Source organism: Oryza sativa, chromosome 1 (genome assembly GCF_034140825.1).
Source record: "Oryza sativa Japonica Group chromosome 1, ASM3414082v1".
In the NCBI taxonomy this organism is placed as follows: domain Eukaryota; kingdom Viridiplantae; phylum Streptophyta; class Magnoliopsida; order Poales; family Poaceae; genus Oryza; species Oryza sativa.
The window spans coordinates 33,336,978-33,364,017 of NC_089035.1; the positions used below are offsets into that span (position 1 = coordinate 33,336,978).

Consider the following 27,040-nt stretch of genomic DNA (forward strand, 5'->3'; position numbering starts at 1 on the left):
TTTTAAATAAGAATGATTAAAAATATCTTAAAATGCCAATGCCGCATATATTATAATCCGGCGAGAGTATTAATTAGTACGTAGAAAGAACTGCATTAAGAATGCAGCTTTTCTTATTAAATAAATAAATCCAGTAGTTACAAAGCAATATATTACTACCTCCCAAAACATATCAACTTTTAGTTATAAATATAGACACACATTAGTTTAGATTCATAACTATAAATGTTTATATTTTGGGACATAGGAAATGCTTTATGTAGTACTTTCTCTGGATTGATAATACTTGTTTTTTATAAGGGCACGATCAAGCAACTTTAACCACTATTTTCTATTATAATATACATACAAATATGAACAAATATATAATTTTATTGAAGTATTTTTTTAAGACTAATATGCACATATGGTCTTCATATTTATAAGAGAAATATTTTTAAATGATTCATAGTCAAATATTTTATAGTTTGACTTCACCATTGTTCAAAACGATAAAATTACACAAATAAAAAACAAATCTAACTTTTCCAAAAAAAAAAACTCGTTTTGATTTGGATATACTCTGTGTTTAGAATCGGCTTCATATTTGGGTTGTTTTACCTTCATGTCCATTTATCATGTTTAATCAAATCAGGCCATGAAATGGTCCGCAACAAGCCCATCAGGAACGAACAATGTGCTCAGGTGCCAAGCGAGCCTTCCTCCTCTTTCTTGGGGCACAAGCCCATCCTGATCAACATGCTCGAGTGGGCCAAACGAGCCATCCCCCAATCCCCCCATCTCTCTTCCTTGCAGTATAAGAAGCCCTCCCTCCTCCTCCTTCCGTTCCGTGGCTTCCAGAAGCAAAAGGGAATCAAACTTGTAACAGACACCGCAGCGGTGAGCGTCCCGTGCAATTTGCCACCAAGTCCACCCCAACCTCCCCTTCCCCTCCCGTCTCCCATGGCTGCCTCTCCGCCATGGGCGAACCTCGTCAGCGCCGTCGTGGGCGAGATCGCCAACCACCTCCCGTGCGAGTTCGACCGCGTGCACTTCGCCGCCGTCTGCCGATCATGGCGCGCGTCCCTCGAGCAGCAAGCGCCCGTGCCCCTGCCTCCCGCTCTTCCGGTTCTCATCCTACCGCTTGCTGAGCGGCCTGCCGTCTCCTTCGTCCTGAGCAACTGCGCCATCCACCCCGCCGTCCTCCCGGAGTGGCCGCACGACGCACGCTACATCGGCGCGTACGACGATGGCTGGTCATCCTCTCCATTGCTCCACCTCGAGGTCCTCGAGAGCACCGCCTCCTCGACACCTAAGACTCCCGCCCTCACATCGACCTCCCCACCGAGTTCATCGCGCAGCAGGACGGAGCGCCCGGGCAGGAATGGCAGTTGCCGTTCTCCATCGTCGCCGCCACCCTCTCGTCCCAACCAGACGTCGACGGATGCGTCTTCGCCGGCATCATCAGCGTTGACCCCGTCCCCCGGGGCCAGCGGACGATTGGGTTCTGGCGCGCCTCCGATCGGGTGATCCCTCACTTGTTCCAGACACATAATCCACCATGGGATGTGGAGGACGTCGTGTTCTACGATGGAGCCTTCCATTTCCTCACCCAAGGGGAGCACATCATCGTGGCAGGTCCGGACTTCCATGGTGGGGATCCGGTCGACTGGGAGATGCGCGCCTTCGAACACATTGGGCGAGAATACGATCAGTACGTCGAGGCGCGCTACCTCGTGGAGTCCCGCGAAGACCTGCTCATGGTGGTGAGGTGCTCCCCTTATCCTGGACAGCCGACGTCGGAGTTCAGGGTGTTCCGGATGGCGCAAGCCGGGCCGGACGACGTGTTCCCGTATCAGCACTACGTCTGGCTGGAGCTGCCCTCGCTGGAAGGCCGGATGCTGTTCGTCGGGCGCGGCTGCTCCAGATCCTACGACGCGGATCAGTACCCTGGCTTCGAGGGCGGCGTCTACTTCTTCGATGATGACATCCAGGATCCGGCGATGCTGCCGCTGGGCGTCGCGACGCTATTCTCCTTCAACGACTGTGAGAAATGGACGAGAACACCTGCCTCCATGGTGGAGCGCTGCTTCCCGGCGATAGGCTACACCCCCCAAGGTTGGTGTCTCCCTTGAGAGTTGAGTCGGCGGACCACACAGCAAGGTTTGGCCGTTTCGTTTGGGAACATTGGTCGATCAGCAGGTCAAGTTAGTTTATGATCTTAGCTAACGTGTGCTTCCTCTGCATTGTGTTTGTTTCCCCCTCTTTGCTGTTTTGGTGAGTGTGATGGTATTGTAGTGCTGAGATATTAGCTGTTAATTAGCAGAAGGCAGAACTCCTGTTCTAGTACAAATCTCTTGCTGATATGATCAATGTGTACCTCGATCCAAGTGCATCGTTTGCTACATTTCTGTTTCCATTTTGGATGATTCAAGACTTGGAAATAGTTGATACTTGATAACCCGTCATATCTATCCTTGTGTTGCCACTGATATTCAGTGTGGAGATGTGCTTATGACTGTGTGCTTACATTTTGCTTAGACGGGAGCACACCTTTACTGATAGACAGATGGCGGTGTATTTCTTTCTTTGCGTTAAGTGGATTATATTTTCATGGAATTCGATGTTTGGTTATGCAATTCTATCAGTATATAAAGGGGTTTCTGAGAAGTTCCTGAAGAAAGTCTGAACATTGAGGTTCTGTGCTGAATGCAGCCTTCAAATTGTCTGAATGTTGATTTATTTTATATTCTTTGCCATTAATTGCCCACATTTTTTTTACCAAGTTTTGGTTATACCATTCTAAACTTCCTATGCAGAACTCAATTCTGCAGAAATTGCAGATTGTTTTCTCTATTTGGTGCCTGCAGATTCTTCTGATTTTTTACTGTTAGCAGGTTACCTGCTAATATCCTGATCATGTTCATTTTGCTGGCAGTACCATATTTTTTTCTGAATTAGTGCAAGCAACATGCATCACCCCCACACAGTTAATATCCTGAATAGACCATTGTAAGTTGGAACTGAACATTGTCTTAGCACTTCTTCTTTTATTTTTTTTAAAGAATCAGCACGAGATTGTGCTATTTCATTGGATATAGAGGTAAAAAAAATACAGCCCCTATGGATAAAAGGGAAACTGTACACAAAAACAAAGAGGCTATTGCTACGAAGGGAGGAATTCTCCAAGCCGCCTTGCACCTGCCATGATCCAGGTTCTTGTCTCTTCCTTTATTTTCGCCATAAGATTGGGAGCCGTTGTTTCCTTGTGCTTGAAGATCCGTTGATTCATTTCCTTCCAAATTTCCCACACAATGAGTAGGGTCAAGGATCACAGTTCTTTCTTGGGCACTTCCTTTTTGTTGTTTAGCATGTCCCACCACTCTTGAACGCTTTGGCATGGGTCCCAATGGTTCAGATCCAATTGCTGATAGGCAACTCAGCTGGCCGTTAGCCTCCAAATACTCATGGTGTATCTACAAGAGGCGACCAGGTGACATACCGTCTCGTTCGTCTCCCGACATAAGGGGCACAATCCATTGTTTTGCCATTCTCTTGCAGTTAGCCGGTCGGATGTCCAAACTCTATTTGTATCATAAGCCACGCATAAAATTTGCATTTCGCAGGTGACCAAGATTTCCAAATCAAGGAATTGTAGTTGGTGCCGACATTTCCTAGCAATTGTGTGTCTTAGCACTTCTTGCTCTGTTGTTATATGTTATAACTGAACAACGCCTTAGCATATCTTTATTTCTTTCAGTATTGCAACTGAGCATTGAGCTAGCATTAATTTGTTGCAATCCTATGATGGATGGATGCTAAAATAAACTGATTTTCACAGGGTTCAGAGATCATATAATAACTTGTTTTCCATGTCTTGTTGTCGTGCGCGGCTGTAGCGGAGGCGTATCCTCTACCTTGTGGCTGGTAAACAAAACGAAGGGGAGGGTATTTGGTTAATTGTGAAACGTAAAAGTGACAAATAGTTAAATTTCCCAAGACTGGTCTAGTAATCGTACTGTAGTCTGAATTGAGTTCCAAACCAAATCAAATACAGAGAGGGCTAACAGTTCCTATGCTCATCAAATCGGCATCCTCCGATTAGACTATCGTGCCATCAACACTGCTCGGCGGCGTTACCTCACCGTCGCCGCGCGCCTCCCTCCATCCCACCTCGTCACGGGCACGGCTCCCCCTCATCTCCTCCCCGCGCACCCCCAACCCGATTGCCCGCGTGCTATCCCGCCGCGAGGCGCACTTGAAGAAGGGAAGGCTGCAGATAGATAAAGGTGGAAGAGGAGCAGTGATATGAAGAAGGAAGAAGCGTCGTCTACTCCTACCATGGGGTTGCAGCGGCTCTTGTCCATCCAGCGTAACCAGCAGCGGCGTCGCCGGAAAATCCTTGCCCGGAGTAAGCCTCCTCTCCTCTCCTCTTACCAACTCCTCTTAGCACCCTCTCTTCTGTTACGTGCATATGTTCCGGAAATCATCTTCTTGTGTTCTACTAGTATTTTTAACCTCATATATGCAGCTCTTTCTTTAAAGAAAAAAATAATTTTGTTTTGCTAACTAGGCGCTTATTATCTAAAAAAAAAAACTAGACGCTTGTTCACAGTAGAGCTGTAGAGGTAATTAGCTAGTGTCGTTGCTTCCCCCTGTTGAACCAAAATTTTCTCTTTCACATGAGTAAGCAATGAGAAATTTCATGTGGGAACAAATACGTTGATTCCTTGAACAAAAAAGAGAGATTGGGAGGAGATTCAAGATGTCATTGCCTTTGCTGAGTTCGTTTCTTTTTTTTTTTCCTTTCATCTATTCATGTCTGGGGTTCATGTTCAGATATAGAGGCCGAATTCTTATCCATTATCTTAAGAAAATATATTCATGTCTGGGATTGGGCTGTCATAACCATGGTTGTTACCTTGTTGGGTTGCAGATGAATCGGCTGCTTCAGCGAATAAACAAAAGGGTTGCTCAATCCCAGACCTTCCAGAGGTATGCCACATAAATTTTGAAGATGGGGGGCTTATGTTGCAAGCACATTTTCACCATAATGGCCTTTAACAAACAAGTTCTTTGGACTATGCTAGCTAAATAATATCTGTAAGCAGGGAACGGATCTCCAATTGCTAAAGGCTACAGCCCCTACGCTCCTAACTTGGTAGCTTTCCTGTCTGCCATGAGTCTTAGGTCACATGTTATCTTGATGAGTAGACTCCCAAGAGTTATCTTAATTTCTCTTAAATTAGCAGAGGCCTGTTCTTCTTTTTCATGTGACTATTATTGTGCACTAGACCCACTGTTGTGCAGATACTTTCACCAGAACTCTAAATGTGCAACTTAGTCTCTTCCACATAAACATGCCATGCTACCCCATACACTGCTCACCTATTAAGGTTGCCTCCTCGAATTATCAGATGGATATGCATTTCATTCCATGACATTGCTCTTCCTACCGTCTAGAGCTTGAGTGCATATTTTTTTTTCGCCAGGCAGCTTGAGTGTGTATTCACTAATAATGAAGCATATGACTGTTGAGTAATACGGTTTCCCCTAAATGTGTAATAAAGATATATAATTTTACTGTTAAGCAAACTCTTAATATAAGATTTCCCACCTTGTGAGCTGTCCATCTCACAAATTCTGGAGATATGCGACTGGTATTACCAACCTTTGCAGAGAACAGTTACAGTAGCAGCTTCACTGGAATCTTTAATCCTCCGGATTAAAAACAGTAATATACTCCAGTGTTTATTCTTAAGCATATTGAGATCTCAATCACCCTTACCCCATAGATACATATTAAGCATGTCTTTACACCAAGAGTTTGTTAAATCATCATCAGCCCCCTATGTACTGGTGCACTTTTATAACATTGAACATTGTCTTTAGCTTCCCAAGAAGGTAAACTTATGAGATGGTTGTGTTTTAGATTGGCCAATGGCCAGAAGGCCTGGCAAGCATCATTAAGTCCTATTTCCCCTCAAAAGTCTAGCAACTGTAACTTGTGATCTCCAAATACAAGCAGGTATGCCAAGTATTAGCACACCTAACCATGTCAGGTATGTGTGTTCATTCCAGAAGAATCGGAAAAAAAAAGTCCACTGTTGGTAGATTAACATAAGCGGGATGCTTTTGTCATACCCTGGTGAAAATGTTGTGCTGTCACCAATTTCCTGGGGACATTGATTGACATTTTCATTTTCTATAAAAAAAATGGAAAGGAGAACTGATCAATATTGTCACTGGCTTCACAATTCACTATGGGGCATTGATTTTACCATATTGCTATGATGCTATCTGATGGGTTGAATAGCGAATTTCATGATGTGTATGGTCCTTTCTGATCTATTATCTCTTTCATGTATTTAATGAGGTTTATGTCTATCTTACTCTGTAACTGTCAAAACTCAAAACTGCTAGTTTCTATTTATTGGGCTCCAGTTTGGTTAGGCTCTCAGGTGTACTACCCTATGCAGAAATTGCATTTTTTTTCTGTTGCACAATAAAACATCATCTCCGTGCATTTTTGTTTGACACAATTGCACAGCAACTAATATAGTTGTCTACTCAGTGCTCTAATGCCAATTGAGTATATTTCATAGTAGTTAATCACTGCTACCCACCAGTAACTGTCTTTTCTTTCAGAGAATCACTGATAAGTGATAACACTGTTAGTGATAAACTTTTCTATGCAAGGCTCAATTTACCTACGAAGGTTACATTCCACTGCACTATGTACCTAAGCAAGGCAGCGCACCTTGCATGCATCATGTGGAGAGCTAGTACTCCATGTCGTCGCACTGTTCTTCTTTATCTGGTTTAAGTAACCATTTGGCTTTACAATCCCAAATTTGAACCTCTCTTCCTATGTTTGTCCATGCAGGATATCTGGCGTCATATACATTCCCTAATGCCAATGCGTGATGCTGCTCGCACTGCTTGCCTGTCTCATTCCTTTCTATGTTCCTGGAGGTGCTATCCCAACCTCACCTTCAATAAGTATGTGTTTAGACCCAAAGCATTTACGTATGGAGGGGATATCAGCCACAGAATTGACTCTATTCTGGGAAACCACTCAGGCATTGGTGTGAAGACATTGAAGCTTGAATTATCTGGTACCGCATATCACAATCTTGACAATTGGCTTCAAGTTGCTGTTACACCAGGCATTGAAGAACTCACCCTTATGGTATGTAGACTGGAGATAACGTACAACTTTCCCTGCGCACTTTTATCTGATGGGGTTCGGAACTCAATCCGGTATCTTGAACTTGGCTTTTGTATCTTCCGTCCCGCAACTGAACTTGGCCCCTTCAGAAGACTAACAAAGTTGCATCTGCAATACGTGCGTATTACAGGGGATGAGTTAGAGTGCCTTCTTTCAAACTCTCTTGCTTTAGAGCAGTTGGCACTCATTCACTGCGATCATATAATTTGCCTAAGGATACCTTGTGTGCTGCAGCGGTTCAGCTGCCTGAGGGTTCATGGATGCGTGAGGCTGAAATTGATAGAGAGCAAAGTTCCAAATCTCTCCACTTTAGACCTTAGCGGAAAGGCGGAACTGTTGCTTGGGGAAACATTGCAAATGAAGAACTTAAGCATGCGCCATCCAAATGTTGTCTGTTATGCTCGTTCTGAGCTTCCATCCAGTATGCCAAATATTGATACTCTTGCCTTAAGCTCCTATGATGAGGTATACTCTAAAACTTTGTGTTGTCGATTAGCAATGTATGTGTATCACATGGCTTTTGAATAATTGATCTGAGACGTGGCATATTGGTTGCGCAGGTGGTTAATACACCAATGCTGCCTACCAAATTCCTCTACCTCAAGCACCTGACCATTTGTTTGAGCTCCGGAACCTTTTCGCCGTCCTATGACTATTTTTCTCTGGTTTCTTTCCTTGATGCGTCTCCTTCCTTGGAGACTTTGAACTTGGATGTAAAGCTCTGTTCATCCTATCCTGCAAAGTTATCTGGTCACTGTGTCAGGTCAATTGACTATACTTTGTTTTCATCTTCAGGTAACAAATGATCCTATGAAGCATGAATCAATTCTAGGACATTCCTCAAAGTCACATTTGAGGCAGATGGCTGAAGACCACCATTGCCACCTCAAGAATGTGGAGATCACAGGGTTTAGCTCTGCTAAGAGCTTGGTTGAGCTAACTTGTTATATCCTCAAGAACTCGGTGTCGCTCGAGTGTCTTACTTTGGACACCCTGTATCCGTATGATTTTAGGTGTTCTGACGAAAGATTTGAACGGTGCAGAACCATGCGCATAGTATTTTGAGGGAAGCCCGTACAGCGCTTGTGGCTATCGGAAGATACATCGAGGATAAAGTTCCCGCTAGAGTTAAGTTGACCGTTGTGGAGCCCTGTAGTCAATGCCATAAGTTGTCATAATCACTCGCATAAACGTAGGATGTTCTTAACTTCGGATGAGCCATATGTTTCTTGAATTATTATTGGATTAGTTATAGGAATCGAGCAAATGTATAATCGTTGTAATTTGATTTGAGATGAAAAATGGTCTTTGTTTTTTGAATTATCGGCAATATGGGCCCACACGAGCCCTAGTGGGTGGGCCCAGACGGCCCTACCTTCCCCGTCCCATTTCCTTGCAGTATAAAAAGTACTCCACTCCGTAAGACGCAGCTCCCTCCTTCCGAAGCTTCCAGAAGCCAAGAGGAATCAAACCAGCACAAGGGTCTTCTTCTCAACCTCCCCTCCTCTCCCCTCCCCCACCGTCTCTCATGGCCGATTTCCCGCCATGGGCGGACCTCGCCGACGCCGTCGTGCGCGAGATCGCCAACCGCCTCCCCTGCGTGTACGACCGCGTGCACCTCGCCGGCGTCTGCCGACCATGGCGCGAGTCCCTCGAGCGGCTCCCGCCCCTGCACCCGCCTCCCAAGCTGCCGTATCTCATCCTGCCGCTCGCCGAGCAGCCGGCCTTCTCCTGCGTCCTGAGCGGCGGCGCCACCCACCCCTTCTTCGTCCCGGAGCGGATTCGCCACGCTTGCTACTTCGGCTCGTACGACGGCGGCTGGGCCTTCCTCTCCACTCTTCATCCTCAAGCTAATCGAGTGTACTTCCTCGCCAATCTGGCCGGCACCTCGGGCACCTTCAATCTCCCCAACAGGATCCAGTTGGAACGCGAAGCGCTTGAATTGGCGCCTGAGGAGAAGCCGCTGCTGCATCGGTTGGTCATCTACACCGCCACCCTCTCGTCGGACCCATTTATGGATGGATGCGTGGTCGCCGGACTCATCAACGATCAAGCTCCCATACCCGGCTACCGCCGCCAGAAGATTGCGTTCTGGCAAATTGAAGATAGGGTGGTCGTCGGCTACTTCTACATGGGTGAAGCGTGCTGGGATGCGGTGGACGTCGTGCGCCACAATGGAGCCTTCCATTTCCTCACCAAGGGGGAGGACATCATCGTGGGCAATCCGGTCTTCGCTGAAGCGGGTGCGCCGCCCCAAGTGCAATGGGAGTATCGCTGCTTCTCGTCGCAGGGGCGCGGCTACGACGGGCAGCACGTCGTGGCGCGCTACCTCGTGGAGTCCAGCGGAGAACTGCTCATGGTCGTGAGGTGCTCTCCTCGTCCTGGAGAGTTCACGTCAGCGTTCAAGGTGTTCCGAATGGCACAACCCGAGGAAGACGACGACGCACCCTCACTGGATGGCCGGACGATGCTGTTCGTCGGGCGTCCCTGCTCCAGATCTGACGGCGATGTGGTTCGGTACATCTGGAGGGAGCTGCCCTCGCTGGAAGGCCGGATGCTGTTCGTCGGGCGCGGCTGCTCCAGATCCTACGACGCGGATCAGTACCCTGGCTTCGAGGGCGGCATCTACTTCTTCGATCATCGGATCGCCGGGCAGCTCGGCGACGCGCCGGCGCAGTACCCCTGCAGCGACTGCGGGAAATGGACGGGAAAACCTGCACTCCAGGTGGACCGCTTCTTCCCGGAGCAAGACCCATCGAACTACACCTCTCAAGTTTGGTTGCTCAACGGGTAAGCTAGTTTTTGATCTGTCTAACAGGTGCTTCGTCTGCATTGTCTTTGTTTCTTTTTGCTGAGTTTGGAAGTTTGGATGGTATTGTAGTGCTGAGATTGTAGTTTCTGATCAGTCTCCAACTGTTAGAAGAAGCAGAACACCTTTTTCTAGTAGAAATCTCTTTGCTATTGCAGCTATGATCAATACACCGTTTGATAATTTCTGCTTCCCACTTAATTGCATGATTCAATCATTAGTATATTCCTGTTGCAACTGATTTTCAGTGCGGACATGTGCGTATGGTTGTGCTTATATTTTCTTTGTGAAGTGCACATCGTTTTGACTGATAGATGGTGTTGTACCTTTGCCTTGCACGAATTGGATTTCTATGGATTCTGATATTTGGTTATGTAGCTCTGTCAGGGCTTTTCTTGAAAAGCCACTGAATGAAGTATGAATATCGAGGTTATAAACTGAATGAAGAACCCAGAATGGTTGGATCTTGATTTATTTTGTATTCTTTACCATGATGGATTTATCAAATTTCAGTCAAGCTTTGTTATGCCTCTCTGGTGCCTGCAGATTCTGCTGGCTTAGTCAAATTTCCTATTGACAAATCAATTCTGCAGAATTGCAGGCTATATTTTTCCTCTTTGGAACCTGCTGATTCTTTATGGTTAGCAGGTTACCTGATATGTAATACACAAGACACCTCTCAAAAAGTTGTCATACACAGACGCAATGCTTGCTAATTAAGTTGGCATGGTATCTTACCCTCATCTGTTTTAGGGCTCATGTTTAACCTGTTCATTTTGTTGGTATCGTATTTTAGTCCGAGGTAAGTAGTAGCTAAACATTCTCATGAACCATGATGCCGGAATAATTTCTCATCTGAACTGTGCGTGCAACATGCATCAGGTCACAGTCCATTTTTGTTGTTCAGATTGAAATAGCGAGCAATTTTGTTTGAGGCCCTTATGGCATTCTGAATAGACCTTGTAACTGAATATTGTTGAAATTATAAGCACATAATGATTTAATTTATTCCATAAATAAATCATGATATTGCAGATGTAAACTAGCATAAATGCATTATAGGATCTACACGTGTAAACTAAGCAGTAAAACATGAACAGATCAAATATGCGCAACATGTCGAACACGTACCGAGGTTACGGAAAGACCGGTTGCTCAGCAGGAACTACTCGTGGTTGCGGGCGTCGACGAAGGCGCGCAGCACGCGAGCGGAGAGGAAGATGGGCCGTCGCGGACGAACAGAGAGCAGTCGCGCAAAGCGCTTCCCAAAAACCTTATTGCCGCCGCACAGCATGCGAGCGGAGAGGAAGACGAGCAGTCACGGACGAACATGGGGTAGTTGCGCAAAGCGCTTCCCAAAAACCTTATTGCCGCCTCGTAGCACGCGAGCGGAGAGGAAGACGAGCCGTCGCGGACGAGCAGGGAGTAGTCGCGCAAAGCGCTTCCCAAAAACCTTATTGCCGCCTTTCCCGGTGCAGGACGAACAGGGAGCAGTCGCGCAAAGTGTTTCCTAAAAACCTGGTGCAAAGTGCTTCCCAAAAACCTAGTGCAGGACGTCGAAGGTAGAGGTTCCGGAGAGGATGGAGTAGTGTACGAGCGACGGCGTGAAGGCGGTGGCTCGGTTTATATAGAGATAGGTCGCCCTGCAAAAGGAGGCTAGCATCGTCGCCCTGGTTTATGTGTGTTGCGTGAAGGCGATGGCTCGGTTTATATAGAGATAGGTCGCCCCGCAAAAGGAGGCTACATCGGTTTATATAGAGATAGGTCGCCCCGCAAAAGGAGGCTACATCGTCGTGCATGATCAGGGCGCCCTGGTTTATGTGTGTTGCGTGAAGGCGTTGGCTCAGTTTATATAGAGATAGGTCTCCCTGCAAAAGGAGGCTGGCATCGTCGTGCACACGCGTGTTTCCTCTCTTCTTTCCACCACACATGATTCAAGTGGCTAGGAGGGCATCCTCCCTTTTAAGGAGGTCCTCCTCTCCTAGAATAAGTAAGGTGGTACTAAACTCCCCATACATGCTATCCTATGAGTTGGGCTTTTGTGATTACTCAAAGAATTAATCTTTGAGTGGGCTAAAGCCCATCTATTAATTCCAACAAATATTGTCTTAGCATTTCTTGCTCTGTTCTTGTCTTACCACTTCTTTCTTTCTTTTGATTTTGCAACCGAACATTGAGTTAGCATTTGTTGCATTCCTCTAAAGGATGTTAAACGAAACTGATTTTGACAGAGACCGACACTCCTTTGCGTGTTCTCCATAACATTTGGATGCAGAATTACAGTGATTCTTAAGGACCTTCTTATTACTCCTTTACTGTTTCTCTTAAAAAATACCCCTGTTACTATAGTGCAGTTCTAGAATATGTGGATCATATAGACATTACTCAAAGAAAATGTGGCGACGTCCCGTGCTCCACTCCTCCATCGTGCATCGCAGTTGCGTCTAGGGGTGCGGCGTGTGGCATTGGAAAATTTTCAAGAGCTACTCGATGTGACACAGGCAGGCAAGGCCATCTACGATGGTGAGTGAACACTGCTGCCAGCTAGTTTTGGGTTGTTTAGGCCATCGAGTTGGGCCAGGAAAGCAGGGAGGCGGCAAGCAGGCCCAAGCAGTGAAGAAGATGAACTGAATACATCATTTTTTTTTCATTTTCTTCACACACATATACATAGTACATACTATATTTTTTTTTCTTAAAAAAGATCTTGGGTATTCAGCTTGAATTGAAGTAGGCCCGCCCCTACCCCTCACGGCAGCCTGATGACCAGAGAGGCAGAGACTGCCTATTCGATAAGTTATTGGAATCGAGAAAATGTGTAATATGCATTTTTTTAATTAGATATCGCTAAATTTCTGTCGCCACATTTTGGTTCGATTTCAGTCGGATAGTCCGAATTGCAGGATGCGCTTTGCATGCGTCGTGGGTGACTCACATCCGTATATCACGGCCGGCATGGACAGAGATATCCCTCGCTCCTCTCTTCTGATTTGTCTCTTCCCTTATTTATGTTATTTGTTAATTAATCAGTATTAGTAATTCTCCTATTTAAGTTGTAAATACACTAAAATTATATACGCAATTTATAAACCTACATATAATTATGAGACTTACATTAGAATTACACATGTAATTTAGGTACAGTACATGCTGTGAAAAATATGACGACATAGTCTCTTTTAATTTGATTCGAGATGAAAATGAATGGGTTTGTTAAGTTTCTTGAATTATGGGCAGTACGGGCCCACACGAGCCCTAGTGGGTGGGTCCAGACAGCCCTAGCTTCCCCGGCCCATTTCATTGCAGTATAAAAAGTAATTTAGGGCTGGTTTGGTTTGAGGTCTAAATTAGGCTTATCAATATTTGACAATTTTAATAGTGTTTAGTGTCTATTTGGTTTGAAGCCAAATTTGACATGCCTAAAAAAATAGGTCATTTCAATAGTGAACTTAGGCTATTTTGGCTTCAATCCAAACACAACTTTACCTTACCAAAATTTGACACTGACAAAATTTAGTAAGACCTATTTAGGCAACAAACCAAACCAACCCTTAATCCACTCCGAAGACAGACACAGCTCCCTCCTCCCGAAGCTACAAGAGGAATCAAACCTTCCCATCCCTCTGGTCTTCTTCTTCTCCACCCCAGTCCGCAACCTCCCCTCCTCTTCCCTCCCCCACCGTCTCCGTCTCTCATGGCCGACTTCCCGCCATGGGCGGACCTCACCGACGCCGTCGTGCGCGAGATCGCCAACCGCCTCCCCTGCGTGTACAACCGCGTGCACCTCGCCGGCGTCTGCCGACCATGGCGCGAGCACCTCGAGCGGCTCCCGCCCCTGCTCCCGCCCCCCAAGCTGCCGTATCTCATCCTGCCGCTCGCCGAGCAGCTGGCCTTCTCCTGCGTCCTGAGCGACTGCGCCACCCACCCCTTCTTCGTCCCGGAGTGGATTCGCCACGCTTGCTACTTCGGCTCGTACGACGGCGGCTGGGCCTTCGTCTCCACTGCTCATCCTCGAGCTCAGGGTTATCGAGATTATTTCCTCACCAATCTCCACCAAACCCCGAATACCTTCGTTCTCCCCGTCTGGATCCAGTTGGACCGCGAAGAGCCTGTATTGCGGCCTAGGCAGAAGCGGCTGCGCCCGCGCGACCCGCTGTTCATCAACGCCGCCACCCTCTCGTCGGACCCATTTATGGATGGATGCGTGGTCGCCGGATTCGTCAACAATTGTGCTCCCGTACCGGGCCACCACCGGCAGAAGATTGCGTTCTGGCGAATTGACGATAAGGTGGTCATCGGCTGCTTCTTCATGGAGGACGCGTGCTGGGATGCGGTGGACGTCGTGCGCCACAATGGAGCCTTCCATTTCCTCACCAACGGGCAGCACATCGTCGTGGGCAATCCGGGCTTCGATGACGAAGCGAACGCGCCGCCTCAAGTGCAATGGGAGTATCGCTGCTTCTCGTCGCAGGGGCGCGGCTACGACGGGCAGCACGTCGTGGCGCGCTACCTCGTGGAGTCCAGCGGAGAGCTGCTCATGGTCGTGAGGTGCTCTCCTCGTCCCGGAGAGTCCACGTCGGCGTTCAAGGTGTTCCGGATGGCACAGCCCGAGGAAGACGACGACGGCGACGGCGACGCGCCCTTACTGGATGGCCGGACGATGCTGTTCGTCGGGGATCCCTGCTCCAGATCCGACGGCGACGTGGTTCGATACATCTGGAGGGAGCTGCCCTCGCTGGAGGGCAGGATGCTGTTCGTCGGGCGCGGCTGCTCCAGATCGTACAACACGGATCAGTACCCCGGCTTCGAGGGCGGCGTCTACTTCTTCGATCATCGGATTCCCGGGCAGGGCGGCGGCGCACCGGCGCTTTACCCCTGCAGAGACTGCGGGAAATGGACGGGAAAACCTGCACTCCAGGTGGAGCTCTGCTTCCCGGAGCAAGACCCATCGAACTACTCCTCTCAAGTTTGGTTGCTCAACGGGTAAGCTTGTTTGTGATCCCCGACGTGTGCTTCGTCTCCATTGTCTTTGTTTCTTTTTGCTGAGTTTGGAAGTTTGGATAGTATTGTAGTGCTGAGCTTGTAGTTTCTGATTAGTCTCCAACCATTAGCAGAAGCAGAACACCTTTTTCTAGTATAAATCTCTTGGCTATTGCAGCTATGATCAATGTGTACTACAATTGCAGTGCACCGTTTGCTAATGTGTGTTTCCCACTTAATTGGATGATTCAGTCATTAGTATATCTATATCCTGTGCTGCAACTGATATTCAGTGTGGACATGTGCATATGGTTGTGCACTTGTGCTTATATTTTCTTTGACGAGTGCACAACGTTTTAATTGATAGATGATTGTGCACATTTGCCTTGAACGAATTGGAATTTTATGGTTTCTGATATTTGGTTATGTAGCTCTGTCAGGGCTTCTCTGGTTCTCTTGAAAAGTTACTGAATGAAGCGTGAACATTGAGGTTCTAAACTGAATGCAGAACCCAAAATGGTTGAATCTTGATTTCTTTTGTATTCTTTACCATGATGGATTGATTAAATTTTCGGTCAAGCTTGGTTATCCCTCTCTGAACTTCCTATTGAAAACTCAACTCTGCAGAATTCAGAATTGCATGTTGTCTTTTTGCTCTTTGGTACCTGCAGATTCTGTTGATTCTTTATGGTTAAGAGGTTACCTGGTAGTGCAATGCACAAGACATGATGCTTGCTAAGTTGGGCATAGTATATTACGTTCATGATTAATTCATTTTGTTGGTATCATATTTTCGTCTGAGGTAAGTAAGTATGTAAACATTCTGAACTGTGCTTGCAACATGCATCAGGTCACAGTCCATTTTTGTATTTCAGGTGAAATAGAGAGCAATTTTGTTTGAGGCCCTTAAGACTCGCATTCTGAATAGGCCGTTGTAACTGAACATTTTCTTACCATTTCTTGCTTTCTTTTGGTTTTGCAACCGAACATTGAGTTAGCATTTGTCGCATTCCTCTTAAGGATGTCAAAAGAAACTGGTTTTCACAGAGATCAACACTACTTTGCGTGCTCTCCAAAAACATTGGATGCAGAATTACAAGCCAAGGGAACCTGGCTAGTTCCAGAAAAGATCAGTGAAAACCTCCAGTGGACAATCCATAAATTTCTAAAGGACCTTCTTATTACTCCTTTACTGTTTCTCTTAAAAAATACCCCTTTTACTATAGTGCAGTTCTAGAATATGTGAATCATATAGACAATTACTCAAAGAAAACGTGTGAGATACAGTATGATGTCAATGTTTGACCAAAGTAAAAAAAATCCTGCATTTCAATCCTCACAAAAATAAAATAAAAAAAATCATGCATTTCAAATAGCGAAACAGGGCCGAAATGCTGTTGCTGCTACCTTCTTTTCTCTTGCAGCGCTGTACTCGGGCCCCTTTTCAGGCCTAATACGTTTCTAACCTCTTCAAGGAAGATGGCCCTAAGCGTCGAGGGCTGCCTGTGTAAGATGGCCCCATCAGCGCATCAGCACGTGACAGATGTCACGATTCCCGAAAAGTCCATCGCCGACGGATGGCATCGGTCGACTAGTCAACGTCGATACCATCATCAAACAGTAGAGTTGGTGTACGGAAAAACAAAGAGATCACCCCTACCTACTACGTCACCACGACACGTATAGTACGATCGTGTCGTGAGCGAACGTGAACGAACGAACCAACAAATCTGCATCGGTACATAGCCTCTTGCTGCTGTGCAGCCTACGGCGACGGGAAGCAGGCCTCGCTATCGAGGATGGCCTCCCTGAGCTCCCGCTGTATCGCGGCCCTGGCCGGCGACGACACCAGATCCTCCCACACCGACCCGGCGCCGTCCGTCGGGTGGCCGTCCGGGTACAGCTCGTGCACGCCGTTGGCCTCCTCGTTGATCCTGCTCACCCTGTCCAGCAGCCCGATCTCCTCCACGTCCACCAGCAGCCTGCTCCCCACGTCCTTCCACCCGATCAACTGCACGCGCACATATATACGCACGCGTACAACGTCTCAAACACACAGCACGGTATCATCACACGGGGAATCGATCGGTGAACGGGTTAGGAATAATACCTTCGCGCCGGCGATGGTGTTGGTGCTGTAGAGGCTGGCGCTGTCGACGAGGTCGCAGTACTTGCGGAACGAGCCGGCGAACCGCTTGTGCGACTTGAGCTGCGAGCTCACCCGCACGGCTCGCCCCGATATGATGGCTCGCCTAACGCACGGGTAGATCGATCGATCGATCGTGTCGTGTCAGCTAGGCTCGATCAGGCGCGTGAACACGTTAATTGTAGTTGGTTGGTTAATTACCTGATCCCCCTGACGACGGCGAGGTAGGCGTCGCAGATGATGCCGACGAGCTCGATTCGGTAGGGCCTCCTCCCGCTGGGCACGGGGGCGCCCTCGACGGGCTCCCAGTACTGCTCGGTGGCGTTGCCGTCGGCGGCGACCTTGTAGCCCACGCCCATCCGGTACCGCTGCCGGTGCACGGACCGCGCCATGGCGATCGTCTGCAGCACGAACGGCTCCCACGACAGCGTGCCGTCCATGATCACGTCCCGCCCCTCGTTCAGCGCCGTCACCAGCAGCGACGCCGCCGCGTCGATCGACGACTGGTGCACCTGCGCACGCGACACCGTACGTGTCAGACACATCCAGACCCACACAGACCGATCCGGCTGACGATTGAGCAGGTTCAGGGCAAGCGTGGTACGTATACCAGCTCGGCTGTCTGCAGCATGTCGTTGTGGTGGCCGCGCGAGCTGATGGCCTGGTAGATGACGTCCGACTCCTTGAACGCGTCCGCCTCCACCACCACGGCGTGCGCCGCCGCGCCGGACCAGAACAACCTGCATTTTGCACGTACGCCACGGTGGTGGTCAGCTCAATCGCCGCGTCACGCGTGCCTGCTCGAGTCCGTGATCGAAGTGGACGAACGGACTGACCCCTTCATGATCTGCTTGAGCACGGTGCTCTTGCCGGCGCCCATGCCACCGCCCATCAGGAGCAGGACCGGGCTGCGGTCGCGGTGAGCCGCCGGGACCATCACGTCGGCGTCGGCGTCGCGCAGCTGGCCGTCGTTGCAGGTGACCCCGATGACCTTCAGTTCCTCCACCAGCGTGGAGAACAGCCTCGTCACCTTCAGCTTCCTTGACACCCTCTCAAACCTCATCTTTCTTTTTGTCCAAAAAAGGAAGAAACAAAACAATTAAGAACCAGATTTCATTCTTTCTTGATCATAATTGTACCAAAATCAATAGAATCAATCCTGGTTAATTCTTACAAAAAATATTCCAGATTAATAAAGCATGATTATTTACCTAGTGGCTTCTAACACCATGGTTTTGAGCTTTCTTCTAGGCTGCTCTGCTGTTAGAACCTAAGAAATTAAGTGGCTCCAACATTTCAGTGTTTAGAGTATCTCAAGGACTAACAGTTGATTGGTAATGCAGAACACGGGATGAGTAAATCTTTCCTACCTGTGTGATTACTTCAGTGGCAAATTTCCAATGGAAGGAGAAGTAGCCGAGTATACATTTGTCTAGCTCCTCAATCAACAGCACGAGAAGAGCGTCCGAGTTTATTTTGTTATGGAAGAACGCGAGTAGGTTTTGTTCATAACCCTCAGTCTTCTTCAGATAACCGTAAGCTAGTGCACAAAGGTGGGGGCACTCGCTCACATCCTCAATCCCTATCTGCTTAGCTGAAAAAAAATATATCATTTGATTGATATTTAGGATAATGAACAACTAGCAGATTATGCCGTGCAAATTTACACGGACTAGACAGCATCTCCAGCAGAGCCCCTAAACTAATTAAACCCCTAAATAGTTTTTGGGGTGAAAGGAGAAAAATTGAGATCCAGCAGGACGGCAGGACCGCTATTAAAGCCCCTAAAATAGAAAGGCACCGAAATCTCTGTCCATAGCCCTCAATCCTAGAGGCTCTACACCCAACCCCATCTCTTTTTCTTTTTGGTGCGTGTGAAAATTCCCTAGCGCGCGCTTCTCCCGTTGTTCTCGCGCTCTCACTGTGTTGCTACCCTCTTTTCTTTTGTCGTGCCGCCGGCTATTATCTGATCACCATCTTGCTAGGATAGTCCAACGTTGCCCTGTCCGATGTCGTTCGTCAACCTACGTGATCTCCACACTGACACGTCGCAGGTCGTTGACCTCATGCGTAGCAACTCTAGCAATGTCTCGCGCTAGTAGTCGGTTGTCCGGATTGAACCATTCATGTTTGTAGTATATGTTATTTTAAAAAAATCATATAATTCTTGTGAACTTGCATACGTGTGTGATTGTGAAAATTGAATTTTATTATGCATTTTGCAATGTTGAAAATTTTGAATTTAAATTTGAATTATGGTATTCAAAATTATAAATTTGAATACGGTTGAATTCTACGTGTTTGAATTATTCTGGTGTTAAACTAGACATAAATATAATGTGCGTACTAAAACACACACACACAGAGATGGAGCCTAAGAAATGGGGTTTGTAGCTGAAGATGGGGGCAACCCCCATTAGACCTTTAGAGGCTTTACAATAGGGGGCTAGGGGCTGTTGCTGGAAATGCTAATTGGACTTATTGTACAACACTATTTAACTTTTGATTCCATAAATATAATTATATTTAATCTATCTTGTCAACTCTTAACTTTTAATTCTATAAATTTAATTGCAATTTATATACAGTCGAAACGTGGCTACGAACCACGGTGTCGGGGGTTCGAATCCCTCATCGCCCACAGCCTTCCAAAGGGTTCACATTCTTTGGCTCTACCTATCTATTATAGAGTAAATAGCTCTTTTCACAATAAGAGTTATCCATACAGTGACAGCGTTTAATTATGAAAGTTGGCCTTTCGTGGTTCAAAAACGCGGAATCTCGTCTCAATCATCATTTGTCAGGACTTTTCGGGGGTAAGTTCTTTGGCTTGGACAGGACCCCAGTAGTCCTAGCCGTAAACGATGGATACTAGGTGTTGTGCGACTCGACCCGTGCAGTGTTGTAGCTAACGCGTTAAGTATCTCGCTTGGGGAGTACGTTCGCAAGAATGAAACGGCTCATTCTTCAACAGGCACGCGGTCAGAGATCACTTTCCCCTCCCACTGCTTGGGAGCTCAGCACTGTTTCACGTTCTATTTCACTACCCCCTAGGGGTTCTTTTCAAAATCTGTACGATTTTACCAATCTAAATTGAGCAGGTTTCCATGAAGAAGATCTTGTTCAACATGTTCTATTCGATACTGGTAGGAGAAGAACCCGACTCGGTATTCTTAAAAAAAGCTCCTCGGTGGAGGAGTAGAAGCGTTGGTCCCCTTCGGTCAAGTGCTTGTGCGTGCTCTTACCTACCGTAGGACCTCGTCCAAAGATACTTTTAAGGCCGACCACTACATAGGAGCGATAGGAAGCCAAGCCGTCAAAAGGAAAGGCGAGCAGCCCTTATTGCAATAGCAAACGCTGTGTACCTATTTTGGGGCTTTACTCTTTCATGATGGAACGAGGAGCTTGAGTTGATTTGCGGCAGTAGCGGCAAGCACCGAAGAAGTTCTACTTTCCCTTCGACATCTTGTAAGTCACTGCCTCCTTACCCAGCGAGTGAATGAACGAGCCAATAAACTGCCGTAAGGAGGGGATGCCTAAGGCTAGGCTTGGGACTGGAGTGAAGTCGTAACAAGGTAGCCATACTGGAAGGTGCGGCTAGATCACCTCCTTTTCAGGGAGAGCTAATGCTTATGCTTATTGGGTATTTTGGTTTGACTTACATGTTTGTGAAGCGATATATCGCATATTTATATCTTGTTAAATATTTTCAAATCTTTTATAATGGATGGATAGATATGAACAGCAAGGTGAATTAGCTTTGACAAAAACACTGATGTAATCGAACACCTGAACACATACAGTTGAAAACTTGTCACGCCCCGAACTAGTACCGACCGAAACTAGCCCGTGACGCTCCAAATTAACCTGTTAATCGATACCAGTCCCAGGAAACAGTGCTGGTATCACAGGAAGACATAATATCACAGCAACAGAGGTCTCTTTATTATAGAGTAGGAGTACAATCAAGTCAGGCTGTGGACAGATCCCGAGCTCACAACTGCATTACAAAAGGGAAGCGGAAGCCAGGACTTGGACCAAACAACACAGGCGCGACTTGGGAACTAGGCCGAAACCCTAAAACTCATCGTAGCCGGCTTGCTCCTGGAAGAACTTCTCGTCAGCGGGATCCGCTTCATCTTCTTCAGCAACTGGGGGGGAGATTATTTATATAGAGCAAGTGTGAGTACGGGAGTACTCAGCAAGCCATGGGAAATAAGTGTTTAATGCAGGCTTCAAGGAAAGGCTGTTGTTTTTGCAATTGATTTTATTTGAACTCTTTTCTGAAAGCAACTAAGTGAGTGCTTCTCAAACAACATGGATGAGACAGTGCGTCTCGTCCGGTCGGAGTATGTGCAAATGTATCAGTCTTTAGAATTGATCAAGATTGGCACCCGGCCAACAACTTTCAAACGGCCACCCGGGCCAACAACTTTCAAATGGCCACCCGGGCCTAGCTGATCCCATCAGCTGCAGATTTTTTAAACATCGAACCCCTTTCCACAACAGCAATTTCACAAGTAGTAGTCAAACAAAACTACACTAGGAATCACCTCACATCCGCCCATGACCGTGGGCACGGCTGTTCGAACAGTTTGTTAACCTCTGCAGAGGGGGTACACTTTACCCACACGACATTACTAACCCGGATCACCCAGCCCGTGTGGATCAGCCACGTCGGGAGACCTCCAAGCTTTCATGACAAGGCATTTTCAAAGCCGACACAGGTTTACCATATGCCGACGAGAGGGGTCCCAGACCAACAACAGATTAGGTCCCAGACCATACTGTGCCAGGAAACCCAGGGGTCCTCCCCGACACCACCCCGGCGAATCCACATGTCTCTCGGCATCAAGGCTCCCCTGATAAGCTAGTTACTCAGCCAGGGGTGTCCCATTCCACCCATGTGGTCGTACTTGTCTTATGTTTGGATGAAATTCCAAGGAAACGGTCCTTAAGTGCAAGAGCGGGAAACCGTACACCCGGTACGTTCCCCGGTCCGCGGTTTTGGAAAATTCATTTAGTTCGCAAGCACCGACCCAGGTGTCGGGTTTTCCAAGTCTTTTGTAAAACCCAAGTTTTACCCAAGAAGTTTTTCAGATTTTAAGTTTGAAGGCGATCGTCGATACTCGTGCAGAGTGCACGATTTTCGAGGCGCAACTGGGTGGTTACAAGGGAACATGGTATAACAATTAACAAAGGAAGGATCAAATGCAACAAACTAGGTAGGTCCGACAATCTGCCTTGCAGACGGGACAAACAGATTAAGTGCGATCCTATCAATGCATAATATTTTTCAAGCAACATGATTAAATTCAAATATAGGCTCGAAATGTTCAAAGGTGGCTTGCCTTGCTCGAGATCTTGAGCTTGATCCTCGAAATCCTCGCACTGCGGGTCTTCGGGCTCCGAAACTACGCGCAGAACGGGACAACTCAACAAACGGCGAAAATAAAGCCCTATTAATGACCTCTAAGCATGCCATTAGATAGATCTTAAGATTTGAGGGATTTTGGAAGTTGAACGGAGTCAAACGGATTTACGGTTGGGAAGATATTGAATTTCTAATATTATTGGATTTTTGGTCTACAGGAAAAGGATTTAATTAAATCCTTTTTGAAAAAGAAAAGAAAAGAAAAGAAAAGAGGGAGGGAAATTACACTTCCCTCGGACGGCTAGGGCGCGGCCCGAGAGAAAAGGGGCGGCTCGGCCGAGCTAAATGGGCCGGCCGGCCCAAGGCGGCCCAAGGCACGCGCGCGCGGGAGGGGAGGAGAGAGAGAGCCGGTGGACCGGGCTCACCTCGCGTGGTCCCGAGTGGGACCCGCTTGTCAGCGGCTCGGCTCACCGTGCGGAGGGAGCACGCGGCGCGGCGCTAGGATGGGGGAGAGACGCGGTGCACGCGCGCGGTTCGCGGAGGACGCGGATGCGGCGGGCCCACGCGCAGCCTCACGGCTCGCGGTGGACCGCGCGCATGGGGAGGGAGCGGCTAACCGGGGTCGACTCGACCCGGTTTTGGCCGAGCTGGCGCCGACGTGGCGCCTACGTGGCTGCCACGCGGGCCGGCGGGAGGTAGACGACGACGCCGGCCGAAACGGACGGCGGACGACAGCGGCGAGCGGCGGAGCGAACCACGGCGATACAGGCGAAAGCGAGCACACCGGGTGGTTGCACAGGACGAGGGGAGACGAGCCAACTGCTCGGATTCGCCGGAGGATGCCCGACGGCGGCGAATTGCGGCGGCGGCAACCGGCGGCGGGAGAAGGGGGAAACGGCGACGAGGTCACGAGGGGCCGATTCCCGGCGGCGAGAGCATCTACGCGGCTACGGGAATCCGATGCTAGCGTTGGATTGGGCGGAGCTGCGCCGAGCGAGGCCGGCGACGAGCGGCGCTTCCGAGCTCGGGCGGCGACGGCGGCGAGCACACGGCGAGCGGCGGCAACGGTCGGGGCGGCGCCGGCTAGCTACGGGGAGGCTACTCGTGCTACTACCCGAGTCTAAGGGGAGGAGATGGAGCGAGGAGGGAGAACGGGGAGATGCACTACCGTGCGGGCGGGCGCAGTGACGAGAGGCCGACGGCGCGGGAGTAATCTCTCCGGCCTCGGGCCGGGGAAGAGGAAGGAGTGGGCGCGCTCGGAGTCCCCTTCCGCGTCCTTGCTCGTGCCGGCTCCTCCGACACGCGCAACGACGAACGGCGACGGCGAACAGAGCACGGGAGGCGGCGGCAATGGCGTGGAGGCGAATGGGAGAGGAAAGGAAAGGGGGAAGCTTGGGTTTATAGGATGGTAATGTCGGTTTGGGAACCGACTTAGGGCGGTCAAAGGAGAGGGCTAGCGTTCGGCGGTCGCGGCCAAAGCGGCGACAGGGAGGAGGGAGGAGGATGACGCCGGCGGGAGGAAAAAGGGGAAAAGAGGGAGAGAAAAGGGGGCTTGTCCCCTTGCCTCTTCGGGAAAAGGAGGAGGGAGCGGGGACGACGCGGCAGAGGGAGGAGGAGCTCTGCCTCCGTCCCTTGGCAGCTTGCGCGCGGAGTGGCGGGGGCCGGGCGATGACGACGGCGATGACGGCGGGGCGGTTTGGAGCGGGGCGACGACACGGGCGGCAGGCGCGGGCAGACGCGGCAGAGGCTGACGGCGGCGGCGACCAGGCGGTCGGCCACCAGGTGCGGCGGGGCAGCGGGGCCGGGCGGCGCAGACGGCGCAGGCGCGGCAGGGCAGCGGCCACGCGGGCGCGCGCACGCGAGGCAGGAGGGCTCGGCTCGGCGCGGCTCACGCGCACGCGCGCGCGACGGGCGGGCAGAGCGGAGAAGAGGGAGAGAGAGAGAGAGAGAGAGAGAGAGAGACCCGGGGAGGGAGGGGGAGATGGGCCGAGAGAGATTCGGCCCATCGAACCCGGGGAGGCAAAATAGACTTTTGCGGAGGAATTGATTTGGGAAGGATTTGGATTCGGGATTGAACTCGGCGATAGATCGGGGATTTGAGATCTGAGATGGCACGGACACTAGACAACAAGCAAAGAAACAGATTTCGCAAATAGAGTTTTTAAGAGATAGTTTTCCCGCTAGGCGCCACGACGGAACGGGCGCTACAAAACTGTACGATATACTATTACAGATGATCGTAAAAAATGGCTATTGCATTTGGGGAATGCCCCGGATCGGTCGCTCGGGGGAGGGAGAAATATCGGGCGCTCCCTCCTCCACGACGCGCGCTCTCTGTCCCTGAGCCTCACCACGTCTCTGCTCTCACCTGCCACTTATTTGCAACATATACTCCATTGTAACAAATTAATTATCCACATATTTTAGAAACCCTCTATTAAGGGAATTTGGTTTATTTTTTTTTCCAAAAAAATGTTTCATCTAGTGCACTCACAATGTTTCACTATATATAGATCTAATGTTGCAGTGAACTGAAATACTCTATTGCAACAAATCACCTACATATTTTGGAAACCCTCTATTATGGGAATTCGTTTCATTTTTTGTTCCATAAAAAATGTTTCACCTAGTGTACTCACAATGTTTCACTATGCATAGATCTAACGTTATAGTGAACTGAAACATTCTTTCGCTATTTGCTGAAACATTGTTTTTATATAAGGTGAAACAACACCCGATTTAAACGAGTGAAACATTTTCGATCTACTTAGTGAAACAATTCCGATATACCTGATGGAACATCGTGCAACATTTAAAAATAATTCAATAATAAGCTATTTTTTCGTCGGAATATATCCATGTGTGGTCTTGTTTTGAAATTTTAATTGTAATGAATTTAATAGTGCGATCGGATCATAATTTGGGTAAGTAATTTAAGAGAAAAATCAATTTAAAGTGGTTTTGCAAGGATACGTGACGCTGATGTCATGCTGAAATCAGCTCCCGATTTTAAAAACCCTCCATCAGGCGCCCGAGCCGGAGTCATTTCTATTGCATTTGTGAAGTGTTGAGAATAAAATGTTTTGGTCCATGTGAACTTTTTACACTACAGCTAGCTTAACCAAAATGTTCAGATGCAAAACTCTGTGCATCGAATCCGATACAGAGGATGCGTCCATGGACTGGCTCCAAAGTCGCTTTACCTGCATTCAAGTTTCCCCCTTTTTTTTTCCACTAGCTTTGCTTCTTTGCCTCATGTGTTAGAGCAGGTACAATAGCAGGCTATAAGTCAACTATAAACATATTTTAAAGAGATAAAAAAAGAGAGAGAAAAACAGCAGGCTATAGATATGTAGCCAGCTGCAGCACGGCTTCAAGACGTAATGTGTGTATGACAAGTGAGATCGGGTATTAATAGTATAGTAAGCGCTATTGTATGAATTGACTATTGTATTTTCTATATATGATTTGGAGATAGTAATGAGTTATGCTATTAAACTTGCTCTTACGAATGTAAAACTGATCCCAATGAAAATCATTATAAGAATCGGACTATCGGAGCACACGTCTCATGGAATTTAAGAATTCAGAAACGACGCGACGCGCTAGCTGGCTAACAACGTGAGAAGAGCAACGTACGTTTAAGGTTTGGCTTCAAACAAAAACAAAGTAACGTAAATTAATTAGGTGATCGATGGAGAGAAACCGTACGTACGTACCAACGTAGTGCGAGAACCGCTCGATCTCGTGCACGCGGCCGGCGCCGTACACCGCCAGCCTCGGCACGGCCGCCGTCACGTCGCCGCCGTCCCTCTTCTCTTCTACGACGTCGTCCTTCTCCGTCGGCCGGCTGATCGTCAGCCGGTCGCGAGAGGAGGAGGAGGACGACGATGCAGCTGGCCGCATGCTGGCTCAGAACACAGGCGCCCATGCATGCATCGGCCGATGATCGATCCGTCCGTCGCGCGCCAAGCTAGGGCGTCGCGCGTCGACGAAGATGCAGGTTAGTTTGAGGCCAGGAGGGTGGAGCAGGGGAGGGAGATCCAAAAGTGTGCGGTGGTGGAGGGAGCTAAGGTAGGGACCGGTGCGGGAGGGGGATACGCATCGTGCATGCATGCGCGAGCCGCGCGTGCGGGAAAGAAGCGAGGCAAAAGGTAAAGATCGCCGCGTCGCGTCGCAGCAGCACGTACGCAGCGCTGCATCGCGTCAGGTTTCGATGGTTTTTCTCGAGCTGAGACGGACACGGGCAGACGACTAATCTGCCGTTTTATGCGTTACGCGCGCGGCTCTGATGCCAAAGCGCAAGCGGCCGCGCTCGCCGTTCGACGGTATCGGGCGTGATCTCCGCCTCTCAAGGGTGAGGCCCCGTCATCGTGGAGACACTTCTCGAGCTATTAAGGGACAGTTCAGATTAATGTCATTTTTTTAAGTAAAGTGGCTAAAAAAATATTTACATTTAGGGTCCCTTTGAATCACAAGAATAGAAAAACAGAGGAATAGAAAATACGTAGGATTTTGACA

At 48.5% G+C, this 27,040-nt stretch overlaps 5 protein-coding genes across 8 annotated transcripts; 4 read left to right on the plus strand and 1 right to left on the minus strand.

Moving 5' to 3' along the window:
* The first annotated feature begins 884 nt into the window (after positions 1–884).
* LOC112936915 (uncharacterized) lies at positions 885–2,313 on the plus strand. Its single transcript, XM_066306969.1, is given in 3 exon segments — positions 885–1,234; positions 1,237–1,263; positions 1,414–2,313. Coding segments are annotated over 3 exon segments (1,020 nt in total). The 5' UTR covers positions 885–942; the 3' UTR covers positions 2,115–2,313.
* A 1,743-nt stretch (positions 2,314–4,056) lies between these two features.
* On the plus strand, positions 4,057–8,526 carry LOC4327151 (F-box/FBD/LRR-repeat protein At1g13570). Of its 4 annotated transcripts, XM_015768802.3 has the most exons (7): positions 4,057–4,390; positions 4,916–5,140; positions 6,866–6,981; positions 7,062–7,171; positions 7,445–7,675; positions 7,771–7,923; positions 8,006–8,526. In XM_015768802.3, exons 3-7 carry the CDS (start codon positions 6,906–6,908, stop codon positions 8,273–8,275), a joined length of 840 nt encoding a protein of 279 aa, XP_015624288.1. In that variant the 5' UTR covers positions 4,057–4,390; positions 4,916–5,140; positions 6,866–6,905; the 3' UTR covers positions 8,276–8,526. The 4 variants fall into 4 exon arrangements, with proteins under 4 accessions (XP_015624288.1, XP_066160495.1, XP_066160493.1 ...); XM_066304398.1 differs by having other exon boundaries at positions 4,916–6,981; XM_066304396.1 differs by having other exon boundaries at positions 4,916–4,974; positions 6,866–7,171.
* A 97-nt stretch (positions 8,527–8,623) lies between these two features.
* On the plus strand, positions 8,624–10,295 carry LOC136351936 (uncharacterized). The gene has a single exon (XM_066304401.1). It carries the CDS (start codon positions 8,739–8,741, stop codon positions 10,002–10,004), a length of 1,266 nt encoding a protein of 421 aa, XP_066160498.1. The 5' UTR covers positions 8,624–8,738; the 3' UTR covers positions 10,005–10,295.
* A 3,355-nt stretch (positions 10,296–13,650) lies between these two features.
* Positions 13,651–15,280, plus strand: LOC107278757 (uncharacterized). The gene has a single exon (XM_066306945.1). It carries the CDS (start codon positions 13,714–13,716, stop codon positions 15,004–15,006), a length of 1,293 nt encoding a protein of 430 aa, XP_066163042.1. The 5' UTR covers positions 13,651–13,713; the 3' UTR covers positions 15,007–15,280.
* Positions 15,281–16,230: 950 nt separating this feature from the next.
* On the minus strand, positions 16,231–26,703 carry LOC4327153 (calmodulin calcium-dependent NAD kinase). The gene is made up of 8 exons (XM_015788095.3): positions 26,239–26,703; positions 18,516–18,739; positions 18,357–18,415; positions 17,982–18,212; positions 17,756–17,885; positions 17,347–17,657; positions 17,110–17,251; positions 16,231–17,010 (listed from the first exon to the last, which is right to left on the minus strand). The coding sequence occupies exons 1-8, from the start codon at positions 26,423–26,425 to the stop codon at positions 16,765–16,767; spliced, it is 1,530 nt and encodes a 509-aa protein (XP_015643581.1). The 5' UTR covers positions 26,426–26,703; the 3' UTR covers positions 16,231–16,764.
* Between the last annotated feature and the right edge of the window lie 337 nt (positions 26,704–27,040).